The 27,048-nt window shown below is 33.9% G+C and overlaps 1 protein-coding gene across 1 annotated transcript in view; it reads right to left on the reverse strand.

The window, feature by feature from the left end:
* LOC150106599 (tyrosine-protein phosphatase non-receptor type 12-like) overlaps positions 1-27,048 on the reverse strand; it is a 184,579-nt gene that overhangs the window by 84,536 nt on the left and 72,995 nt on the right. The window contains exon 2 of the mRNA XM_090393438.1: positions 5,691-5,825. Within this exon, the coding sequence (XP_090249564.1) occupies positions 5,691-5,825 (135 nt within the window). The remainder of the gene's footprint in view (positions 1-5,690; positions 5,826-27,048) is intronic.

Consider the following 27,048-nt stretch of genomic DNA (forward strand, 5'->3'; position numbering starts at 1 on the left):
TATAATGTCCCATTGACAACATATAACTGTAATGTATTGCATAGCTTCTCTCTTGGCACCTTGTCATATGCCTTTTTCAGATCGACAAAACTTAAATACAGATCTCTGTTATATTCCCATGCTTTCCCAACTATTTGTTGTAAAGTGAAGATCTGATCCTGACAGCCTCTATTTGGCCTGAATCCAGCTTGTTCTTCACCAGCTTTTCTTCCACAATTCTTCTCAACCACTTCTCAAGTATACTTGCATAGATCTTGCCAGGAACACTTAGTAGGGAAATACCACTGTAATTCTCAAATTCAGTTTTGTTTCCCTTTTATATATATGGGTACTATTAGAGCTCTACTCCAATCATCAGGAATTCGTCCCTCTGTCCAGGCTTTCTGAATGATGCAGTGCAGCCACTGTAACACTTTTATACCACCATACTTCAGCATTTCTGGTCAAATATCATCTACTCCTGCTGCCTTTCCACATTTCAAGCCTTTGATGGCTTTTTCTACTTCAAGTATGGATATGCGTTCCTGACTGTATGCCTGTTGAGTGTTTTTTTACCACTGTGCTATCACTGCTTGTTTCGTTTAGCAATTTTTTGAATTACTCCAACCTTCAAGGATATCTTTTTCTCCTGTTTTCATGTAACCTTTATCATCTCTAACTCTTTTTACAGCATTTCTAAGCTTCTTCAACAACCTCCAGAATATTTTGCCACCTAGATATTTATTTTCTATGTTCTTGCCAAAGTCCTCCCATGACTTTTGTTTAGCTAGTTTTACAGAGGGTTTAGTTTTCTTATATTTGTCTCTGTATTCTCTAAGAGCACAAGCTGACTTATTTGCCAGGAACTTTTGATATGCTTTCTTCTTTTCCTTCACTGCCTCATTAACTTCCTGTGTCAACCATGGAGTTCTGATTTTTCTATTCTTGAAGACAACCTCACCACATGCCTGTCTGGCTGAATCAATGAGGGTTTTCTTCAAGGCTTGGTTCCTGTTCTCAAACTCTTTCATTTTTTCTTCAATAATCTTTGTGTATTTTAGTCTACAGTTCACATCTGAGAGCTGCTCAACTTTTATTTGCTTTAAAATATTCTTATGTGTTATTCTTTTCAATATGAAATTCAATTTTATTCTGCTCAAGACTAAATAGTGATCGCTTCCAATTTCAAATCCTCTGTACACTCTGGTGTTCTGCACCAGGGAGAAAACATCACTATCAACAATAACATAGTCAATGAGACGTTTCTTATTCCTTGCCTCTTCTCTCCATGTGAATTTGTGCACATTTTTATGTTGGAACATGGTGTTATTAATAACCAGTCCATGTCCTGAGCAGAAATTCAACAGGTATTTGAAATTATCAGCTTTGCTCTTTTCTCCAAATTTTCCAAAATATTTTTGTAAGTCTGGTAATCATTTCCTACTCTGTTATTTAGATCCTCAACAAGGACCAATTTTTCCTTTTTAATTGTGTCAGTTGCATTTTCTAAAGCATCAAAAAATTCCTCCATTTCTACGTTGGTAGAACCTTCTGTGGGACCATAGGCACAAATATTGTCCAGTTCCCCCATTCTGATATTTGCCCACATCACTCTACTTGAGACTGCCTGCCATTCAAGAAGATTAGCCTCGTATTTAGTGTTGAAAACAATGGCTACTCCTTCTTTTCCTTGATTGTCATTGCCTGAATATAACATTTTGTATTTATTGCTTAGAAAGATCTCACCAGTTTTTGTCTTTTTTGTTTGCTATTATGTCGATCTGGTACTTATCTAATCCTCATCTAGCTCCATTTCTTTGCCATTCAGGCTTCTTATGTTGATAGTACCGATCTTTAACTCTGGTGATGTTGAGTTGGGGTGGGTTTTAGGATTTGTTCCAGTTGTTGACTTTTTGCTGTTTGCCCTGGTTCCCTGGTGAAAACAATGGGGGCCTTGTTTAATTGGGCAACGCCCCAGCCGGCATGAAATTTTGTCATGTTGTACCATCATTTTCTATACTGGTTTAAGCCAATAAGAATACAATTTGGTCAGCTATAATTTGCAATTATTGTCCTGGAGTCTCCTTGATGCAGTGGTACTATTTTGCCTTCTTTCTAATCGACTGGCACCATCCCAGTACCAAGGTTTCAATTAAACAACCTAGTCAGAGAATCAGATATTCCCTTGTACATTCTCGGAATATATGGGCCAATATCCCATTTAATCCCATGGTAGTGGTGGTTGCATTAAGGTTCTGCTGGCCTGGTTGGCTGAGTAGATAGCATATCCACTCTCCACCCAAAAGGCTGCGGGTTCGAATCCTGCCGTGGGCATGGATGTTTGTGATTGTCTGTGAAAATAGTGATGGTGGTTGGCGGTAGATGTTGTTGGTGTAGATGATGAAGGTAGCTGCAGCTAGTAGAGTGGTGGAGATGAGGGTTGTAAAGTAGGTGCCCTCCCCTCGATGAGTCTTTGGATTCCGTGGAGGTGTTATGTAATATTAATAATAATAATAATATCCTAAGCACCTCTATTTCCTCAACCTCTATTCTTCCATCAGTCATTGTGACATCAGGCATTGCAATAATGCCAGATGTCAAAATGATCACTCAGTAACTCAAATATTTGGTCTGCTTCTGTTACCTGGAAGTTATTCCATAATTATTCCTCCTTTTACTTGCCACATAGAGATAGAACACTTTAGGATTTCTTTTGGTCCGATCAGCTAGCTTTCTCTAATAATTAGCTTTGGCCTTCCACATGGATGATCCTTCTAACATGTACCTTGTACTTGATCGTGGGTATGCTGATGACCTTTTTCTTTATACACTATTCACAAATTTTTCTGCAACTCTTGCTTAATGATGCTATTCATCCATTCTAACTCTGATCAGATTTATCCCCTGACTCTGGGTATAAAGTCCGATACTGCTTCTTCAAAACCCCTTGACCAGCTTCCATGCACCACCAACATCTCTCCCATCAAAATTCTTATGTCTAAGTTAAACAAAAACACAAGTGAAACTCTAGGCATGTTAAAATTGGCTTATGGTGATGATGCCATGAAAACGTTTAGTATATTTGTGTGGCATAAGTAGTTTAACAAGGGATGTGAAAACGTGAGAGACAACAAAAGAACTGAGCAATCACAACTTCAAGTGTGAAAATGTTGAAAAAATGCAAGTAGTTTGGTCTCCTGATTAAGTGAGCAGTTAATGACAGAAGAATCAGACAGAGAAACAGTGGGGAAGATTTTGATGGACAATTTGGGAAGTAGAAAAATTTCTGCAAAGATTTATGCTGCAAATTTTGCGCTATCCACAAATTTCTGGCTAAAAACAAATTAATCATAAATCCTCTGTATTCACCATACTAGCTTCTTGAAACTTTTTGGGTTTCCAAAACTGAAGAATGCTTTGAAAGGATGTAGAATTCCTGACGTCCAACTTCATATGACAACAGTAATAAAAAAAACATTCCAGAAGATGAGTTACAGAAATGCTTGGAACAATGGCAGCATTGTTTATTTAATTGTTTATTTAATTGTCAATGTTTATTTACTGCTGCACAAGAGGATTACTTTAAAGGTGACAGTAGCCACTAGTCTACAGGTAAGCAAATATAGTTTTTAAGTGTGCATAATGGGAATATAATTCTATCACACTTCATACAACTTTGCTATGACATCTAAAAATTTAAATGCAGACAACAGGACCAAAAGTAAACCATTTAACAGTAAACCATTATAATTCACTCTTATGATCTAAATTTGAATTTTGTAGATCTGAAAAGGCATGGTGCCAAGAGGAATGCTCTTCAAAATATTACAGTTATGTGGTGTAAATGGGACATTATATCAAGCAATACATAGTCTCTATTTAAGCTAAGTCAGCGGTTAGACTTGAAGGAGGTATAGGAAGATGGTTTGATGTTAAATTAGGTGTGCCACAAGGGTGCACGTTATCTCCACTGTTATTCATTATCTATATGAATCACATTATGAAGGAAAGTAGAATTAAATCTGATATCAGAATTGGCGATGTTAATCTTAGCTCACTTTATGCAATGATATTATACTTCTGATTAAATCTAGCTCAAGTCTGCAAAGATTCCCTGGCAAAATTGGTTAACTGTTGTAATAAATATGGTATGAAAATTAGCAATAAAAAGACAAAGACAATGAAAATAGGCAGAAACACTGAAAACATCAACTATATCCAGAATAACGAACCTAAAGGAAAAAGTAAAACATTTTAGCTATTTAGGATAAATTTTTAGTAAAGATGGTAAATTATATATAGCAATAGACAACAGAATTAGTAAAGCTGGTATGGTAGGAAGTCAGCTGAATAAATTTATATGGTTATAAGAAAGAAATTAGTCAAACTACTAAACTAGCTGTATACAAGACAGAGTTCAAACCAATTTCAACTTATGGATCTGAGAGCTAGGTTAGAAATAAAACATTAGAAATAAATCAATGGCAATATCACATTAAAAATGTGGATATTAAGAAAGAACATGACATTGTTAGCATTCAGGAATGTGTTAGTAGAGCTAATCTCAGGTGGTAGGATCACTTAAATAGCATGGGAGAGGAAAGATTAGCAAAACAGGTTCATTACCAGGTTGGCAGGAAATAGACCAAGAAGAAGACCAAGATGCAGATGAATTGATACAGTAAAAAATTGCCTTAAAAGACAGAAATATAAGATCCGATAATGTTGGAATCTTGACAGCAACAGATTAATTTGAAGGAAAATTGTTGATCGGAAGTTAGTAATGCAGTAACGTTTTCATGTAGCACTATCATAATTATCCTGTACACCCACTGAGGGTACATATCAAGAATTTGATGATGATAGTTTTATGATGAAAAACAAGATATGAAGAATTATTATTATAATTACCTGAGACCTCCTGATATGTACCTTACTTCAAATTCCTATCCACAAATACACATTCCCTCCTCAGTTTCTTGTAGCATAACCCTGCTAATATAATATGCCATTGGAAATCTAATCACGCTGAAGTGCATAACTTTACACTTACTAACATTAAAACGACAGTCATTTTTGTTTGCCCAAATTTCCAGCCTATTCAAATAATTTTGTAAGTGCTGAATATCAGTAGCATCCAGCCTCATTTAAACACTTTTTCAAAGATTTCCCTAGATTACTGACATTTTCCCCATTCAGTAACTGATATCATGGGACCAAAGATAAATGTTCTATTAAGTTGATCATATTTTCCAGCTTTGTAGTTCAGCGTGTAACCTATTCTAATTGGAGCATCAATACAATTAGATACTTCTCAAGAATGTACGGCATGCTCACTGTTCCCAACTGATGGTAAAATAGCCATATTCTTAACAGAGACCCCTTCTGACGGTATGAGCAAATCCAATACTCTTTGACCTCAAGTTCCTTCTTTCACATGCTGCTTGAGAAAGTTGTCTCACAACAATCATATTGTTCTGCCATTCAGAACAATATGATATTGCTGAAATGAAACGGCTTTAAAAATTTATTTTCAAAAACATTCTGAGGCATGGCAAAAGCATTGAAATGTGTATATAAAATTAGAAGGAAAGTGCTTTTCTCAGAATTAATCTAGTTATTGTCAAACATGTGTATGTAAGTACATATGAAAGATCCATCTAAATACATTTATGAATTGAGGAAGAGGAATAACAAAAAGCTTTTTTCACCTTGCCAGCTTCTCTTTCATTGCATGCCATTACCACCACTTGAACCTCACATTCCCAGATCATTCTCCAGAAATCTATCACAGTATTTGGAAGAGGACCTTGAGCAGCTATATAGGCAAGTGATCCACTAGCCCCCTATGAAAGTACAGACCAATAAAATTTAATTACTTCATATCACAGAAGTTTTATGATTAGCAATAAAGTAAAATAAGTAAATTCATAGGAAGAAGTTTAGTAACTAAGCATCAGTTATTAACTCATTTTCTAAATAGTGATTATCCATAATGTGTAAATTTTTGTTCTAAAGAAATTCATTATAGTAAGCTATCTGCCATAAACTTTTCATATGGTCCCAACAACTTTCACTATAGCAATACAGTACTGGTAGGGACCACTTTCTGCAATAAATTTCTTTAGAATAAAAAATGTACTTTTGAGAATTTGTTTGAGACATTTTGATAGTTTTAGCAAGTTGATTTTAAGGTGTTTGCTTTAGTGACAGTCAAATGTACAGAACATTATAAATATAAAATTTGATTTTATTTCAAACATGTTATTGTCTCTATGCCTATTTCTGTTTTGTTTAGGGAAACAGAATTTTATTCTTTTTTTTTTTCACTGATTTGGTTCTATACAGTTCTACACGTGAGTTCTATAACTTACAAATGGCACTGATGTGCTATAGCATTTTGCAACTGCAACCTCTGGTGTGGCACTGATATTTAAAAAACATTATCTTCAGTAGATAAAAGTACAAGAATTTGGAATCAACTCCACTGCACTACCAAAATTTGTCAGAGAACTAGAGCCATCTGTGGAAGTTGTGAGTGTGTGGTTAGCAGGGGTATGCAGACCAGAATTTTTGCATGGAGACTGTTGAGTGAGTGGAATGGACTGCCAGAATTGGTTGTGAATTCCTTGATAGTGAATGGATTCAAGGAGATGTATGATAGGATTTGTGTGTATGGTGGTTGATTTGGGTCTCTCAATGAGGCTCTGGACTCCATGGAGATATTGTAAAATAATAATAATAATAATAAAACATTAGTCTGAATCACATCTGCTGATTCAGTTATTAGCCTATGCCATCTCTCATACATTGAGATCCTTCAAGAAATACCATAAATACCAAAATTATCACTAAATTATGTTAGTGATAATTATTGTAAATTTTAAAACACATTTTCCAAAATTGTACTAGACATTGTTTTTGCATATATTTATATTTATATGGATTGAATGAAACTTCTGATTTTATACAAACAACTAAAGTTACATGATTAACTACTACACTACTGGTAAATTTACTTCAGGTCTTACAAACATATAATATAAATGAAAATATAAAAATTACCCAATATTCTGTGTGTGGGGGGGGGGGTGAAGTTAGGATCCAATATTCCAAACATAGTGACACTGTCCAATGATGAAATACAATGAAATCTGCCTTTATGCAAAGGTGATTTTAAAAGAACTATCATGTGCCGAATGCAAAAATGAATACACATAATGTTTCTTCTCCTGTGGTAAAAGTTACCAGCATTCAGTTACACGAGTCAATTCAGTTCAAGGTTGACAATCTCTAGCATAGGCAAATGCACAAGGATTACATCATCATATTATGTGACACACACACACAACACATGCCACTGTGATGAATGAGATAACTCTATTCAGATACCATGATCAAACAACTACCATGAAGAGTGAGAATAAGCACAGTAGATTACGATTTTTACAGATTATTACAATTTTGCAATTATTATATTTAACATCTGCACACTTTTGTATTTGCTCATTTGTACAACAAATCGCATGATACTGATCACCATCTGAAGCTGCATTAGCATTTATCTTATAAGTAAGACAAAATTTTGCTATGTGTTTGAGAAAATGACATTAAAATATCTGCAACAAACTCATTCTTCTGATCAAGAAGGCTTAAGAGTTATATGTTTGAAGGATACAAGATCAGAGTCAAACCTGGGATTTGCACATTTTTTTGCAGTGTGCATAGTATTAAAGAGGATGCGTACACATCCATTGATGCCATTTGACATCCTGATGGAATACAGCCTAGAAATCATTCAAATCATTGCTACTATTTTTTAACAAAACATGTTCAGCTTTTTTTTTCTTTTTTTTTTTGCTGATTCAAAACATAATAAAAATACCCTAACTATCCATCTTGAGATCAATTATCTCATGAATTCATAAACTACACAAGACTATGGACAACTTAATTAATGAAAGAGCAGCATCATGTTCACGTAGACCAGATCCAGATTTTTGGTTATTGTAAGCACTTCATTTGATAACTCAAGCAAAGCTGAGTGAGCTTGTAAAAGATGAATTTTATGATCTTTGATTCTGTGCATTTGACCAAAACACAAGCTGAAATCTTAGGATCAAAACCGTGAGGTCAAAACCTCGTTGAAAAGTATACGAAAACCACTTACATTTGAAAGTGTCAGCAAAACTTAGAATTATATTTTCCTACAAAAAATGTTGACTGTGTGTTTTGTAATAATGAGATTAGGAGATTAAGATATTAATAAACACTTGGGGGAAACATGATCCTGATGAACAATTTGTTTACAGATTCAAAACTCAGTTCAAAGGGCATGCCACTATGCAATGCAAATAAATATCCCTTAATAATTCCAGCAGCATATATTATCCACATATATAAAATTCACCTATGAATTAGAATCTAATGGTTCACTTCCATTTCTGGTTCTTCAACTAACTAAGAAATCTGCTAAATTAAAAGTGCGTATATTTCAAAAGCCTACACACAGTTACAGATATCTACATGCCTCTTTGCATCATTATAGACCTCAAAAATTAGGTATTATTTCTACACTAGGAGCAAGAGCCCACCAGCTCATTACTGACAAGGATGAACTAGCTAAAGAACTCTAATATTTATGGCTATAATGAACTCCAATCAAAATAGCTATAATGACCTCAATATCTCTAGACTATTTAACACAAGATTAGAGATATTTCTACTGGTGAGGAAATCAGAGGCTTCATCACTATTTCATACATATTAGCTCTATTTCCATAAAACTGAGAACATAAAATCAAAACAGTATTCACTCCCTTTATCAAGATGACATCAGAAAATCTATCAAGCAACTCATTCAAGACCACATCCAGGATACTGAATACCAAAGAAGTGGGGGTGTGAGCTATATCATCACATATATCTCTTCAGCTGAACCCACAAGACACTTCAGCAATGAGACATCAAGTATTATGGGACAAATCTGAACTATTACACTGCTGCTATAAGAGAAGAATTTGGGAATTCTTAGAAATGGCATTGGATTCCAAAACATCTAAATAAAAGCCTAATTATCAACTTGTCTGAATACATTCTAGCCATCATTAGTCAAATGCATGTACACAAATACGTAAACATGCACAATGTGCTCAACAATTAGAAATATTTTAAGAACATTAGACATAACCATGTCTGTGTTACTCATAAAATCTCTTAACTAATTTCAAGGTCTCTATCATATTTCTTCTTTTCTTCCTATCCACCAACTTCTGTAATCCACATTCCCTCAAATACTCTTCATAACAAACACTCCAGAATCTTGATATCACTTTGGTCATTAATCTTTGAACCCTCTCTTGTGCTTCCACATCACAATGAAAACTAGGAGACCAAATATGAGCACAACAATCCATATGTGGTCTGACCAATACCTTATATAGAGGCACCACCATCTCCTTATCTCTACATGTTAATGTACTTTTTATTATAGCAGCTATACGATGTGCAGTATTTGCAACACTTGCGATGTGCCCTCAGAACTTCAGTCCACTGTCTACCGTCACTCCACAATCCCAAATCTCATCCACTTCCTGAAGTACAACTCCACCAATACAGTGCGTAGCCTTATATCGCCGTATCCTAAAGTGTAACACCTTTCATTTATTAATAGACTTACTATAAAATTTTTTTTTATCAAACCGGGACATTTTTGAGAGTTTCCTCAAAACAGAAAGTAACGCCTTCTACGTTATGTACTTATGATTCAAAAGGCTAAATAGCGGAGTGGTTAACAAAAAACAACATTTCGTAGTAATAATTTTTAATTACTCTTAACTGAACATAACTTATTAAAAAGTTATTAATATTTATCACTAGCATGAACCTTCTTTAAAAATTCTTTGTTATTTTTAATCGCATTGAAAAATTCACTAGAATTTAGTTCACTATTAAGCTTGCAGCGCAATACAGCTTTTACTGTTGATTCAGCCATTCTACCTCTTTCTTCAGACCACATGTTATTCATTATTGAGAATATCCTTTCAACAGGTGAAGATGTGCCTGGCAGGCTGAAAATGTATTCTATAATTTGGACAAGATTAGGCAATGAAATGTTCTTTTCTTTGAAATGATTGAATAGTTGTATCCATTTTTCTTCGCAACTTGTATTTTTCAAAACTTCATAGTTTGCTGACCAAAAAGCTTTTGCAATCACCACTTCATCGAACAGTTCATCCATGTTTATTGCATTATTTGCAAGAGTTTCATTAATTTTTTCACCTGAAGTTTCAATTTCCGACCAAGTTAATTCATTGTTGTTTATCCAAGTAAAAGATTCTGCTCCACCAAAACTGTTTTCCCAAAGCTCAATGTAAGAAAGACATCAGTCATAAAATTTTGTAAATTCTTGTAGTATTGTATGAATACTCCCATATTATTTTCCAGTATTCTAAAAAGCTTTTTTGCTTCTTGAGGTATAAATTTATTATCACGCCTTTCCTCAAGATTTGTTTTTAATTTTCTAAGTTCAATGACAATATCTGTTGCACTCGCTTTTGTATTTTCCATAATCAAGATAGATTTGTTAAATAATTTGAGTTGCCCGTGCACAAACCACAAATACATTGCACCACAATCATTATCAAAGAACTGTTTTATCATCACCGGAAAGTGTTCTTGTGAAATAAAATATGATTTCAGTCCCTCATAGATTTCAAGTATTCCGTCAATAGCTGGAAGTAGCGAAAGAAAACAGGTGTTGCCATGTTGAAGAACCTTCTTATACTCTACATCTACAAATTCACAGAACGCTTTTAGTTGAGTGACTCGAACATTATAAATGTGGATATATTTATAAATTTTGACTACTAAAGCTTCTATTTCAATAGGTAGAACATCAACTGCAGTTTGAAGAGAGTTGTGAACGATGTGAGCACCGCAACCAATGCCCACACTATTTCTTCCTAGTTCCTTCTTCAATCGACTGTAAATATTGTTTTCTTCCTCTCTGTTTTACACCCCCAAAATTGGTATTGCACTCCACAAAATCCAATAATTTTTTTTGTTATATGACGAGTTTTCATAACTGACATTAAATGGTTTGTCAGTATTTCTGCAGTTTCACCGGGAACTGATTGAAAGTCTAAAAGTTGAACTTTTACTCCACAATCTGGTGCAAAATACTGCACAACACATGGCACAGTCTTAATTTCTTTCCTGTTGGAAGAATCAATTGATATCTTCACAAAATTTGTTTTGTTTAAATCTTCACAAAGTTGCTGAAACAACAGTCGCTCAGTCACATTAACAATGACAGCTTCACATTTTGTTCTACCCAGTCTAAACTTTGTTTCAAAAAGCTTTGATATCAATTTAGATGAACAATCAGTAGACTTAAAGCTGAGATTGTGAATAGCAACATGAAATGCAAAAGTTGCTTCTTTAGCAGCTATTAGAAATTCTTCGTCACTTGGATCGGCACCTTTAAAATATGACAATATCTTTGAGGAAGTTCCTGCCGCTGCTAGACTAGCCTTATGTTTCGCACATGTCAAGTGATTTTTTATGTCCGAACGCCCACCACAGAAAATTCTGAAGAGCACCGTTCACATTTTACTTTGTCAATATGACCACAAACGTTTTTCAAAAACGGATAATCCTTTTTTAATTCATCTGTAAACACAGTTTCTTTTTGGCATTTTGGGGTTAAATTAATTTAATGAAGTAAAAAAAAATCACAAACAACATGCCGAAAAGAAACACTGACTCGATCCAAACTCAACTAAGATTGCGCATGCTCAACAATGACTTGTGACGTAGCGTACAGGCCAGAGGTAAAGTGGGGTATTCGTGTTGCCTAATCACCATTTTCCGAGGCTGCACGTTTTGTACTGCGTGTAGTATATTCTGCATTTTTAAATTTTTACCAAATAACCGGGACAAAATAACAAACTGGCCAGGACCATACCTTCAAACAGGGACAGTCCTGGTCAAACCAGGATGTATGGAAGCCTATTTATTAATATTAAAACTGCAACCCCCACTCGCACGTGTGTGTTTATATCCCTCGATTAACGCGGTTTATTAATCCCTCAATGTTACCATATATATCAAAATCGCGTTAATCAAATCTAATAATCAATGGTAAAAATTACAATTCGTCCATGATCGATTACTTATTAACAATTTGTTTTATATGGTATTTTTAGGAAAGATAAAAAAATGAATGCAAAATAAATGTTTAATAAATACTTGTATCTACATTATTTACTGCAATTTTTTTATCAAAAGAAGTTATGAAGAGTTGTTTGAACAGTTTTCGTTTTTTTCTTATCGGCATAAATTCTACGATAACAAGCAAAATGACTCTCCAGACCTCGGCAAACAAGCAATAAAACAAAGAAAAAACACTGCAAATATAATACATGATGGTACAAATTAAGTGGATATTGAATCCAACATTATTTCATAGTCAAATATAGAAACTACAAGAGTTTCGTGCCGAATATATAAAAACTAAAAGTTTCGGGGGATGTAAGCATAAGCAACCTTATGGGCAACTCGTAGTAAAGGTGGAGTAAGCTCCAGATCACTTTCCTTAGTATTTTCCATAATGTAAAGCACTGTAAAAATATTTATGTAGCTATAACAAGTCTAAATATTTTTACATAAGGTTTACCAAGGTCGAGCCCAGTAAGACCTGTAACTTGTAAATAGTTGTATGTTATATGTAAGTAATCCCAATGGGAATTTGTATGTGCTCTATGCCAGATGAGGGAATATTCTAGAAGGTATAGTATTAAGGCAATACCTTGCCAATAGTAAAGCAGTATATTTTTAGATTGTTGTAAAGATGTCAAACTTTGTGCGTGTTCTACATGGGAAGCTCAAGGTCAGTGCTAGGTGGACCGACAAAAGCTTCAAACGAATGTCCGCTGCAGAACTAATAGGATTTAGGGAGTGTAGGAGAAAAACAAAGGAAGAGTCAGTCAAAGAAAAGAATCAAGGCATTTTGCCGAAATGTTCGGGGTTCACATATCTCCGCACAAGGATTCGGAAGTGACCAAATAAAAGGCGTAGGTGAAAGGATCGCATCATCGGTTCGAGAAATTTTCTTCAGAGGGTCCAGAGGTCAGGATCGAGAAGTCGCCAACGGTTGTCCGACTGATGTAAGCCGTTGAGGACACGACATCGGTTCGAGAAAATTTCGTCAGAGATCCAGAGGTCGTGACTGAAAAAGTTGCCGAAGGTTGTCCGGCAGATGTAGGCCATCGAGTACGCAACGTCCGGAGAAATCATGCCAGTGATCTGAAAGAAAGATGAGAGGAACCGATCCGCCAGGCAAAACTGATAGTTGAGACGAATTGACGAGTCTTCGCCGGGAGCTGTTGTCAGAAGGAAGAAATTGCTCCGTTGATCCAATGCGCATGCAAGCATTCCACAAGCCGATAATCTTCACCCGAAGTGCGGCAGGACAGAGTATCCTAGGAACATCAGTAGACCTAATGCCGCCATAAAGAAGAATTGAAAAACCTGACACGGAAGAAAGAGGGAAAAGAAGTCCAGCCAAGTACATAGTGGGTAGCAGCTTATAAAATGAGTTGACCCGTTTGTTAAATTTCCTTGAGCTTTTATGAGAACTCTTATTAGTGGACTGTAAATAGAAGCTGATCTAAATAGGCATATTTAACAGTTAAAGATTATAAAGCAATTAAGTGTCAGGAATTTTTAGTTTGAAATAAGTCTTAGTGTAACTGTATGCTGAAACTTGCCTATAGAATATTCCCTGCATAGAAAGGAAAGAGTAATTGAGTGTAAAAAATATTGTTTATGTGTTCAATGAGTAAGATTTAATAATTTAGTAACAAGTACCATTGCTCAGTATAAATGACTTATGTTGCATTAAGAAAATTAGTTATGTGTGTGACATGAGTGTGCGTGAGATAATGCAGGAACTTAATTAGTCTATTTATGCAGATTTTAAATTGTGATGTTTCCTTTTATTATTGAAAATGCTGTGTAAAAATGTGTCTTATGTGAATTAAATTTTTGTTGTTTAAATATTAATAGAGTGTTGCCTGATAATTTAATTCTTTGATGCACTGTTCTAAAAAAAACAACTGAACTTGTGAGCGGGGAGGATAGTTAATTAATACGAGAATTACATAAAGGGATAGCCACGACTGTATATAAGAGTAAGGAATGATATCTACTGAAAGTAGTAATATTTAATGCCATAAAAGGATTTCCGGAGGCATAGTCACTAATTCAAATAAATATCTAGAGATCCTTGGTATAGTAGAAATAGGAATACTGGAGGTAAAGATAAGGAATAGGAGGATATAAGAATAAAGTTAAAAGAATTGTATAAAAGAACAGAGGCAAAGATTAAAGAAAGTGAATTAACATATAAGAAGTGGGTAGTAACGATAAGATATAAGAAGATAAAGATATAAGGTATAAGAAAGAGATAGAGAGATATATAAGATATAGAAATAAATATAAAGAATAAGGATAAAGACAAAATATAGAGTAGAAACTTGAATCCAACGTTATTTCATAGCCAAATATAGAAACTACAAGAGTTTCATGCCGAATATATAGAAACTAAAAGTTTCGGAGGATGCAAGCATAAGCAACCTTATGGGCAACTCGTAGTAAGCTCCAGATCGCTTTCCTTAGTATTTTCCATAATGTAAAGCACATCTCCTAGAGGACGTACGATAAATAAGCCTTTGGTCTCTATTTCAGTAATACATGATGGTTTATTTATTTTCAGTTACAATCTAGAAATTATTGAACAAAGAATAAAAAAAAAAAACCCTAAACCATACTATACTGACATCGGAGGTCGCGGTATCCCTCAGATACAATTTACTGTCAAATATCACAAACCTTTACATGACGTGTTAAACCAAGCTGACAGCAAAAAACAGTGCGGAATATCACTCGTAACATATGAATGCACAGCTATTCATGACCTCCAAGCTATACACTGAATTGTATAAGAATATTTATATTAAACATTTTGCATGTATCTGTCAGATCAGCTGCGAGCTCCGCAGGGTTAAAGGCGCGTTAATCAAAACTCTTGCTGCGTATATCAAGGGATTGCAGCAATTAATTTCACTGCGTTAATCAAATTCCGTGTTAAGCAAAACCGCATTAAGCAAGGGATACCTGTATTGTTTTTTTTTTTCACTCATATGAATTCCACATACACAAGAGGCCATAAAATTTATAATAAAACAATGTCATGAGTGGTCAGGTAGTTAGGAAGAAGGAAGGAATCAGTTAATGCCCTTCTTGAAGAGCTCAGGATTATACTGATTGGTAAATATAGTATGACGGAGGCTGCTCCAAAGAACAGAGGCAGATGGAATGAAGATAAGAAGCTGGTTCAATATGTTTGGATTTGACCTATATATATGGATGTTGACCAATGAACTGTTCATATTCTTACATGATTAGAGGAAAGGAGAAGAATGGTGGCAGCTAGTTCAATGGAGCAATGCCTATGAAAGTACCAATCAAAAAAAAAAAAGAGAGATATAAGGCAGAAACTGTAAATATAGTTTAACAGAATGAGTAATCAAAGGTCACAAGAAAAAATATCAAACGGGATCACTAAAAGAAAGCAAGGTTCCAGGATAATCCCCCAAAGAGAATAATGCTTAAGATTATTATAAATTAACATACCAAAAAGTTATATTATTGGTTTAATCCTTTATCCAAGTGTAAGCAAACAAAGTTTGCACATGAAGTATCTTCACAGCTGAGTTGCTGTATATAAAGGCTAATGATTTCACATCAACTGCCTTAGTATCAAGCTTTTTCAATCTAAATCAATCAATCTAAAGATCAAAAATCAATCTAAAACTTTTCAATACTCTAAAGTTTTTTCAAGCTTTAGATTATTCTTATTACATGTTACCTTCAAAACGTGCAGGGACTCATTGCTAGAGGGCAATCCATTCACTCCACTACTTAATCTTCAATCTACACCAACATACCTACTACTCACTAATTGTATCTTGTCTGTTAATTGCATGTGTTCCTGACTGATTTGCCTGTGTTCAGAACTAAAAACTCCAAGTTTTCAGGATAAAAACCCTGCTATTTCTGTATGATATTGGCTAACTCACATTCAATTAAAAAAGGTTAGGTTACTCTTGTTATAACAAGAATTGAACTCATGTCTTTTCCTATCAAAAGGTAATTTGTTCTTCCAATTGCACTAAGAAGGTGTTAATGTCTCCTAGAACAACTGGAAGAATGCCTTGGACAGGGGAAGGAGGAATACTTCCTATTAAGTATACTCAGAGCAGATTAAGTATCAATGGTGCTGGTGTACAACCAATTTTCATCATGCTTAGGAATACTATCAAAACAAAACAGGAATGAACAATTTGAAAGCAAGCATTGAAAAAAATGGAAATGAATTTAATTTTTTCAAGCTGCCATAATATCTTTATGTGCCTAGTACATATGCTCCTGGAAATTATGAAGCTCAACAACATCCAACTTATGATTCAATGTAGTGATAATCATTATGATTGGGCCTTCTAAAAAACTTTCAGGTGGCTAGTATTTTATTCATGGCTATGGCTAAAGAATTAGTGTTTTCATTATTATCTCACTAAAATGAGAAACCTAATATCATGTTACAATAAATGACAGGATAATACATGAAAAAAACTATAGAAGTGAAGTTAAATGTAATAACATCAACAAAAGTTCATTTTAGATGCTGTATTCCTTTTGCACTTTATATTCTTATTTTATAAAGAATCCTTTTATGTAATCAAATCACTATATGACATTAATACATTACTTACTTTAATACAGTTAGCATTGATATAATCAGATCCATTAATCTCTGGGTACTCTGAAAGCACTACTCTTGAGTAATCATCTGGGTTTTAATAAAAAAGGATATATAAGTAATATGATTTCGTTTATACTTAAAAAGCTAAAACAATTCAATCAATATACTAAATTTTCCAGATTTAAACCATATGGTTAAATTTCATGATCATATTTAAGTATATGTAGTTTATAAAATAATTATTCATTTTGAATTAAAATGGAAAAGACTGTATTCAACAGAAAATATTAGTTAGTTATTAGGGCTAGGTATGCTGATATTTCATCTTTATTATTAAAGACATCAAAGCAAAACAGAAATAATGCATAACAGTATGGAAATAATTACACATTAAAGAGAAATGTGCAGATCCATTTAATTGTTATAAGGTCACATAGCAAACTATTCATGGTTACAGCTGAAAGAGAAATGTGCACATCAATTTAAGCATTATAAGGTCAATGCAAACTATTCATGCTTCCAGATGATATGCTAATATTCATCTAATAGGAGATGCAAACCTCTGTCATCATGTCATCTTCCTTATACCCTCTTTTACCTTGCGGTGTCGAGGGTCCATTGATCATCGCACCTAATGATATTTAATTTTAGAAAGAGTCAAGAGTTGAAGATTATAAATTTCGATAATCTCTATAGTTTTATAGTTTAGAGTTAGAGATAAAGGATTGATTATGGAGAATACATAATAATCACTAGAATTATCTATTACCCTTTAATTAACTAGTCATAAAAAAGCACTAATAACAATAATGCTCTTTGAGCAGAAAAGACGTAGGTTCAAATCCCACCTGTGATAGATGAACCTTTATAAGATAGTTTCAACTGAAGATGAGTTAGTCAGTCTCATGCAGATGAGACTGGCAGAATTTTGTCCCTCCTGGAAACTTAACTTTCCAAATCAGACAAAGTGACTTTATAAAGGTCAAATGCAAAACTGACGTCTTTCTGGTCTCTTGCTTAGGCTGTTGAGTATAACTTCTAGTCTTCCTCATTTCCACCTTTCACAAACCTGATGGGGTACTATGGTAATATCACCAAAAGATAAAGTTGCCAAGAGTAGACCTCTTGGCAACTTCTGTATAGATAACCAATATAAATGTTCTCCCACTAATATCACAACTGCTCAAAGTATGCCTCCTCTGATCTTTTGCTAGAAAGGCATCAAAAAGATCCCAACTTATAATGCTGTGTCTTATAAGACAGTCTCAAAAGATTAACAAGAATCTCTGGTTCAGACAGTATCACTTCAACTATGTTAAAAAAACTTGTGCTTCAAGATTAATGCCCATCCTTTATAACCTATACAAACCGTCATACTATATGACAACTATCCAAAAATATGAATAGCAAGCTTGTATCTAGCCTATCCCAAAAAAGGGATGATAGTTTGATGGGCCATCAATCGATCATCCCATTATCCTCACCTCAATACTCTCAAGAGTAATGGTTTAGACAGCATCACTTCAATTGTATTAAAAAAACTTGTGCTTCAAAATTAACATCCATCCTTTATCACCTATACAAACTGTCATACTATCTGGATAACATTCAGATGTTGGCCCTTGATATTTCCAAGGCAACTGAATGAGTCTGGCAATCAGGCTTCCTTGCCAAACTACCATCTACAGTTTTTCACCTTATCTTACAGGATAGGTGTATTAAAATTCAGATATCCCAGAAGTTAAAAAATAAAAATTAATTAAAGTTAAGAAATCAGTAATGTAGTACTTGTTGTTAGTTAAATGATTGTTTACTTTTTAATGTTGCGAGCAAGGTGTTTTGACATATTGCATTTGTCTTTAGTTACCGAATTCTTGCTTACATGTGAATATATTAAAATTAGTTATTAGGAATTAATGTGAAGTCTGACTATATGACAATAGCCCTCTCTCCAATGCTCATTATGTAAGCAAAGTCATGTAACCTAGTTGGGCAGTACGACTGAACATTATCAGATGCGATGTCATTGTACAGACCTACATGCCACCAAGTGGAAGATTAAAAGCCATAATGCACCACCTTGTGAAATAAAAGGAACTGTTATGCATTTTTTTATTTTATTTTACCAGATTATATTTTTTGGCGCTTTTCTTTGGTGAAGTTTGGAAGTTATTTGGTTGTGATATTATATTTATCATCATCAAATTCTTGACACGTACCCTCCCTCAAGGGGTGTACAGGATATGATAGTACTACATGAAAAATTTACATCATTAGTAACTTCTTTTCTACAATTTTCCTGCAAATCAATGTTACCTGTTAATACTCCAACATTATCAGATCTTATATTTCTATCTTCTAAGGCACTTTTTACTGTATCAATCCACCTATATCTTGGTCTTCCACTGGGTCTTTTTCCTGCCAATTGATTATGAACATTCCTTTTGCTAATCTTTCCTCTCCCATTCTGTTTAAGTGACCATACAACCTGACATTAGCTCTACTAACAAATTCCTCCTGGATGCTAAGAATGTCAAGTTCTTTCCTAATATCCTCATTTTTAATATGATATTGCCATCTGTTCACACTTATAATCTTTCTCAGGACTCTCATATCTGCAGTCTCTAGTCTTTGGTGTAGTGTTTTATTTCTCAGATCCATAAGTTAAAATTGGTTTGAACACTATCTTTTATACAGTTAATTTACTGTTTTGACTAATTTCTCTCTTATTCCATATAAATTTATTTAGTTGACTTCCTACCATACCAGCTTTGTTGATTCTGTTGTTTATTTCCATATTTAATTTACCATCTTCACTAAAAATCGCCTTTTATCACCATTCACAATGCAGTTGATATTTTCAATGCTTCTGCCTATTTTCATTGTCTTTGTCTTGTTATTGCTGACCTTCATACCATATCTATTACAATAGTTATTCAATTTAGTCAGAGAATCTTGCAGACTTGTAGCAAATTTATTTAAAAGAATAACATCATCTGCATAACATCTCCAATGAGGTTTAATACCACTTTCCTTCATATTGTGATCCATATAGATAATGAATAACAGAGGGAATGATGTACATCCTTGTCTGACACCAGATTTAACATTAAACCATCTTCCTGTACTTCCTTCAATTCTAACTGCTGACTTACAGCTCAAATAAAGACTAAGTATTGCTTGATATAATGTTCTCCCATTGACACCATATAACTGTAGCTTTTGAATAGCATCTCTCTTGGCACCTTGCCATATGCCTTTTCCAGATCAACAAAGCTTAAATACAAATCTTTGTTATATTCCCATGATTTCTCAACTATTTGTCGTAAAGTGAAAATCTGATTCTGACAGCCTCTATTTGGCCTGAATCCAGCTCGTTCTTCACCAAGCTTCTCTTCCACAATCCTTCTCGACCGTTTCTCAAGTATACTTGCATATATCTTACCAGGAACACTCAGTAGAGAAATACCTCTGTAATTCTCAGAGGTACTTCATTCAGTTTTATTTCCTTTTTATATATGAGTACTATGAGAACTCTCCATCAATCATCTGGAATTCATCCATCTGTCAAGGCCTTCTGAACTATGCAGTGCAGCCACTGTAAGAGTTTTATACCTCCATACTGGAGCATTTCTGGTCAAATACCTACTCCGGCTGTCTTTCCACATTTCAGGCTTTTGATGGCTTTTTCTACTTCAAGTATGGATATATATTCCTGATTGCTTGGTCAGTGATTTTTTACTACTGTGATATCACTGATCATTTTATTTAACAATTTTTTGAAGTATGAGAACTGTTTGATAAGTCCATGCAAAGTCTAAGAGATACATACTGGTGCCACCAGTACGTATCGAAGTTATTTTTAGTTGCTGGCAACTGTTGGAGGATCACACACTCAGTTTCAGTCAGATAGATCTATTATTCTGTGTTTGGCATTCATCTGAATCAATCGAGTACTGTGATTTGTGAAAAATAGATGAGAAAGAATCTTGTGTAGTGATTAAACATTAGTTTTTAAAAGGCAAAATGGCTCAGGAAACCAAAGCTAAGCTTGATTAACATTATGGTGAGTCTGCACCCTTGATTAGAACAGTTTATAAGTGGTTTAGTAACTTTCGAAGCAGCCATATGAGCACAAGTGACGCTGAACGTTCCTAAGGCTGTGGGAATCTCAAATGACTGCGTACATAATATTTTATATGAACATTTACATATGAGAAAACTATCCGCAAGATGGGTGCTGCGTTTGCTCACACTGGAATCAAAAGGATCAACATGTGAGCTGTGCAAAATTGTTTGATTTATGCTACAAAGTCCTTTCACATCCCCCCTTACTCTCCAGATTTGGCTCTCTCGGACTACGAACTGTTTCCAAACATGAAAAAATGGCTGACAGGAAAGAGATTTTCGTCAAACGATGAGGTGGAGGTGATTGCCGAAACAACTTATTTTGAAGAGTTAGACAAATCATACTATATGGATGGGATCAAAAAACTCAAGCATCATTGGACAAAGTGTATAGACCTTAAAGGAGAATATGTTGAAAAATAAAAAATGTTTGTGCCAAAAAAAATTATGTTTTCTTCATTTTTGCATAATTACTTCATACTTCAAGGATGTCTTTTTCTCCAGTTTTCATGTCACTTTTATCATCTAATTCCTTTTACAGCACTCTTTCCTCCATTTCCGAACTTCTTCAACAACCTCCAGAATATTTTGTCACCTTCTTGATATTTATTTTCTATGTTCTTACTAAAGTCTTCCCATGACTTTTGTTTAGCCAGTTTTAAACAGTGTTTAGCTTTCTTACATTTCTCTGCATTCTCTAAGAGCACAAGCTGACTAATTTGCCAGGAACTTTCAATATGCTTTCTTCTTTTCCTTCACTGCTTCTTTAACTTCTTGTATCCATCATGGAATTCTGATATTTTTTTTTATCCTTGCAGACAACCTCACCACATGCCTCGCTGGCTGAATCAATGAATGTTTTCTTCGGGGCTTGCCAGTGAAGCTCCAAGGTTTGGTTCCTATTCTCAAACTCTTTCATTTTTTCTAATTGTTTTTTTACAAAAAAATAATTTGAAAAAGAAATTTGAAAAAAATAATTTGGAAGGAACTTGACATTATTTGCATTTGTGAGCAGAATTTGTGAGCAGAGCTAAACTAATGTGGTATTTCTTACTTAAACAGAATAAAAGAAAATGTAAAAAAAAAAAGATGTAGGTGGTGTTCATTACTACAATTACTTGGTTTAGTGCTGTGTGCCTGTGACAGTAATCATTATGCTTTGATGAAGCTGGGTAGAAAGCCAGCAAAATATTAGTGAGTTTAACAAACATGTCTTTTTCCTCTTCTCCCATTCTCATAAGCATTATTATGAGAATGGAAGAAGGAAGAGTAGCAAAACAGGTGTTTGATGCCTAGATGGCAGGTCAAAAGACCTAGAGGAAGACTAAGATCTAAATGGATTGATTCAGCCAGAAGTGATTTAGAAGAACAAAATGACAATAATGGAGTGCTGACAAGTAATAGACTAATTTGGAGGATAACTGTTGAAACAAGATTAATAATAATGTAAACTTAATCATGTAGTACTGTCATAGTAGCCTGAACACTCCTTGAGGAAACTGATGAGCAAACAAAAATTTCAACAAGAAGTATCTTTGTAACAAAGTTTCTTGTATACAGAGAATAGTTAACTTCACATCAAATTATCTGGTGTTCCATAATGCATAGCACACTCCTTTCTCAAGACGTATTATGCCACGAATGATAATTACTTCTAAGCAGCTTTCAATCTTTAGACACCACATCAATGGGAGTTATTTACCCTACTGTAATAACTATAGGTAAAAACAAATATAAAATAAGTAATACAAAGCACATTTTGTAATGGATACCCCATCATATCACAGAGTGAACATACACAATAAATGGACCATAATATAAAACAAGAATGACAAGGAATAATATACATTACAAAATAAATTCGCTCTACCACTCTGAATGTGAAGCATGAGATTCATTGGATTCATATATATATATATATATGCAAAATAAACATATAAAAAAATCCCTTCATTTACTGCTTCTACTCGCCAGAGGCAAGTAGCTGCAGACTAAACAAAATAGAATAGTTTTTAACTTCATAAACGACTTTCTAAACAATGTATTTTTTTAACTCTTAGTAAGGGAATACCATGAGTAGACATATAAATATAAAATTAACATTTTGTTTTATCAAAAGGTTATGATTTCGCCATTGCTCCTAATAAGGTTCCCCTTATGGATTTTTTTCGCAACATAGACAGAGGTATTCAATCCTTATCCCAAAAAACAGCCAACAGGTTACGTTTTGAATGTGCGAAAATTCTCTTTAATGCCACGCCTCCTCGTCCTAATCTTTCTTACTCTGAATTTAAAGCATTGAAATTTTTTTCATTGATATTGTTATTCTTCAGTGTTATTCACACTGAAGAATAACAATAATTTAATTATTATGAAATCTGATAAAGCGAAGGCTGTAGTTATTGAAGATAGGAAGGAATATGAGAGAAAAATGTCCCTATTACTCTGCGACTATTCAACTTATAGGCCTCTTACATCGGATCCTACTGGGAGTCAATTGAATAGACTTAATTCTCTTATAGATAATGTATCGACTTGGAATGAAGATCAAAAGAAAAAACTTAGAACCTTCTTCGGTTGTCCACCTAGATTGTATGGTCTTCCGAAAGTTCATAAACCAGGCATTCCATTGAGGCCAGTTGTAGATTGTATAGGTTGTTCCACTTATTTCAAAATTTTTATCAAATTTACTCACTTCCTCAACTAGAAGAACTGATACTTATATAAAAAAATACTTTAGATTTCAAAAATAAATTTTCAGATCTTCATTTGGACGTTTCTGATATCATGATCAGTTTAGATGTTGTTTCTTTATTTACAAATGTTCCTTTATCTGAAAGTATTGAATTACTGCAACAGGAATTTCCTTCAGACATTGTAAAAATATTTGATTTTGTAATAGATTCTGGCTATTTTTCCTTTAAAAATAAGTTGTATCAACAAACTGGAGGAATAGTAATAGGCAATCCTCTTTCTCCTGCTATCTCCAACTTCTTTATGGAATTTCAAAAACCATATCTTTGACATTTCTCCCAGACCTACTCATTGGTTCAGATATGTCGATGACATTTTTGCTATTTGGAATGGCTCTTCTGATGAACTTCAACAGTTTCTCACTAAGTTAAATGCACTTCATCCAAGAATCCAGTATACCCTTGAAATAGAATCAAATAAGCAGTTAGCCTTTTTAAATCTTCTAATTCTTCGCCAACCAGATGGTAACCAACATTTCTCAGTCTATAGAAAGAAGACTCATAGTGGCAATTATATCCATGTTGAATCTCATCACCATCCCAGTCAAAAGGCAGGAACTATTAAAACACTGGTTCATTGGGCCAACTCCTTTTGTTCTTCAGACGATCTCTTACAGAAAGAATTGCAATAAATTACTTCTTCCTTTCTATCTAATGGATACAAAAATTCCTTCATCAAAAGAGCTTTGAGTAGTTTTAATATGTCTTCCTCTTCAAATACAGAAGAAATAACACGCATTCCTATCCCTTATGTACACGGCATTAGTGAACATATAGCAAAAGTTTTAAAACCACTGAATATTTTTGTTGCCTTTCGACCAGTGAGAAAGATCTCCAACTTTCTTACTTCTCCTAAGGACAAGCTTCCACATCTTAATTATCCAAGTGTCTACCAGATTCCTTGCTCTTGTATGATTGTCTTATTTCGGACAAACAGGAAGATCTGCCTCTATTCGACTAGAAGAACACCAGTCTTATATTCAGTACCTTAAACCTGAACAGTCTGGAATTGCAGAACATGCCATCTTAACCAGACATAGTGTTCATTGGAAAAAGACAAGAGTCCTTCACAAAAGTCGGTTCCTCATAGAACAGCTTTATAAAGAAACATGTGAAACTTTACTCCACTCTCCTAACTTAAACAGATTTGATGGTTTATGTATATCCCTTTTATAGAAGATAGTACAAATCAGCTAATCTTTCCTAACTTTTTATTGTATATATATATATATATATAGTTTTTTTTTTTTGTTTTTTTTTTGTTAGGAAATTTTATTGACCTTTTCAGTTATCTTACACTAGCTACTTATGTGGTGCTTTTTGGAATTGTCAGTTATTATTTAATTTCAGCTTAACTTGTACTGAAGATGCCTGTGACACACAGGCGAAAATTATACTATTAAAAAAATCTTTTTACATGAGATTTTCCGTCATTAATTTTGTATTTGTATTTTTTAACTTTAAGAAAACACAGAATAATATGCATAATCTAAAGGGCCATTCTCATAAAAAAAAAAAAAAATTAATGTAACAAATTATGTGATCAAAAAAAAAAAAAACAGTCTGTTCTTCCTATTCACATTATTACTAACTTAGAATATTTCTCACACAATGAAAATGTTCTCCTAACAACGATACTAGATACCACTTTATGGAACTCCTACTGATTTATTGGGATATCATTTTTGCATCATTTTTCATGCCCTGTATTTACACATAGATATGGCTTGAAAAATGTGCTCGTCTGTAATGAATGAGAATTTTTAGTTGAAAAAAAAATAAAATAAAAATAAATCAGAAGACTATTGGTTTAATAGTTTTATTTACATAATGCTGACTCTGTTTCATGTTCTATTTTGTAAATTTTTTTTGTACGCTTGTTACCTATTGCATTACAAATGCTAGTCATTACAAATAATATTGTCAATTATCACTAGGATGACAATTTTTTACTTGCACCAATCCAAGACACAAATTTCTGCCAAAAAAAAAAAAAAAAAAAAATTCAACCCATTTCATGTCAATTCCATTTTGTTTTCATTTAATCCCAAATTTTTTCACCTGACACATATCAGATCATTGCAAAATTTTTAAAGCTTTATAAGTGGTGTTAAGCTGAGGCAGCCTCAACCTGTGGTACACGTCCCCTTTGGGGCGGGGTATGCCATGAGAGCCCAAAAGTCGCTAGATCTGGTAACAAAACTGCTAAGTTGGCAACACTGATACTGATTAATTTCTGAGAACTGAGTGACGAAGCATGGTGCTGTAGCTCATGTCAATACACGTTTGTCAATCCTCCCTCCCCTTCCCTGAGAGCCAAACCTACCAGAACAGCTGATCGCCCAGTCAAAAAATCCATTCTAAGTGAGAGTGAATCTGCCTTCTTACTGCTCTATGTACTTGTGATTTATTTCACTTGCTGTATTTAAAGTTATGTTTAGCTTCAGTTTAGGTGAAGTTAAATGAATGTGTTTCTAAAGTGAAACATGGATAATTAAGAAGAAAAATAATGTGGTGCTGGAGCCAATTGCTTCTACATCTACAACTACATCATCATTCCATGTGAGCAAAGAGATGGATTCAGTAGTAACTAAAAGAACATTAAATGTTAAACAATCAAGTGATAAAAAAATTTAAAAATATAAATATCATGAATCATATTTACAATCTGGCTTTATATGGGCAGATTTAGTAGAAACAAATCCACAGTGCGTTGTTTGCTCTGAAGTCCTGTAACAAAATTCTACGAAACCGTCTCTTTTATGGCGACACTTTGAAACAAAGCATGACCATTTAAAAAATAAATGCTCTTATAAGGTCGTATTTTCAACTCCCTGATGAAACACAAGAATGGATTCGAGACTCCTTCACATTTAATTTGGAAAAATGTAAGCATAAAGTAGAGTTTATTGGGATATTTTGTGACAATAGTTTAAAAAGCATTCATCAAAATGCCATTGATTAGTTTTCGGATTGGAATGGAGAAGGAATATCCAACTTTGTCAAAAATTTCAGCCAAACACTTGTTACCTTTCACAACAACTTGTTTATGTGAAACTGGTTTTTCATCTTTAACTGCTTTAAAAAATAAATATAGGAACAGGCTGGATGTTGAAGATCATGTGACTACCTTAGCAAGATGACCCCAACCATTGATGAACTGTGCAAGCATAAACAAGTGCAACCATCCCACTGATTACCCAGTAAAATGTTTATCATTTTATAAGATTTAAATTGTTTATGTTACTCATTGTGTTTATCAATATATGTAATTTATGAATACAAAATTTAATGTGTGTGTGTGTGTGTGTGTGTATATATATATATATATATATATATATATATGTTTTATTTTATTCC

The sequence above is a fragment of the Typopeltis vanoorti genome, chromosome 5 (genome assembly GCF_054136105.1).
Source record: "Typopeltis vanoorti isolate ZY-2024b chromosome 5, IOZ_Tvanoo_1.0, whole genome shotgun sequence".
NCBI lineage: Eukaryota > Metazoa > Arthropoda > Arachnida > Uropygi > Thelyphonidae > Typopeltis > Typopeltis vanoorti.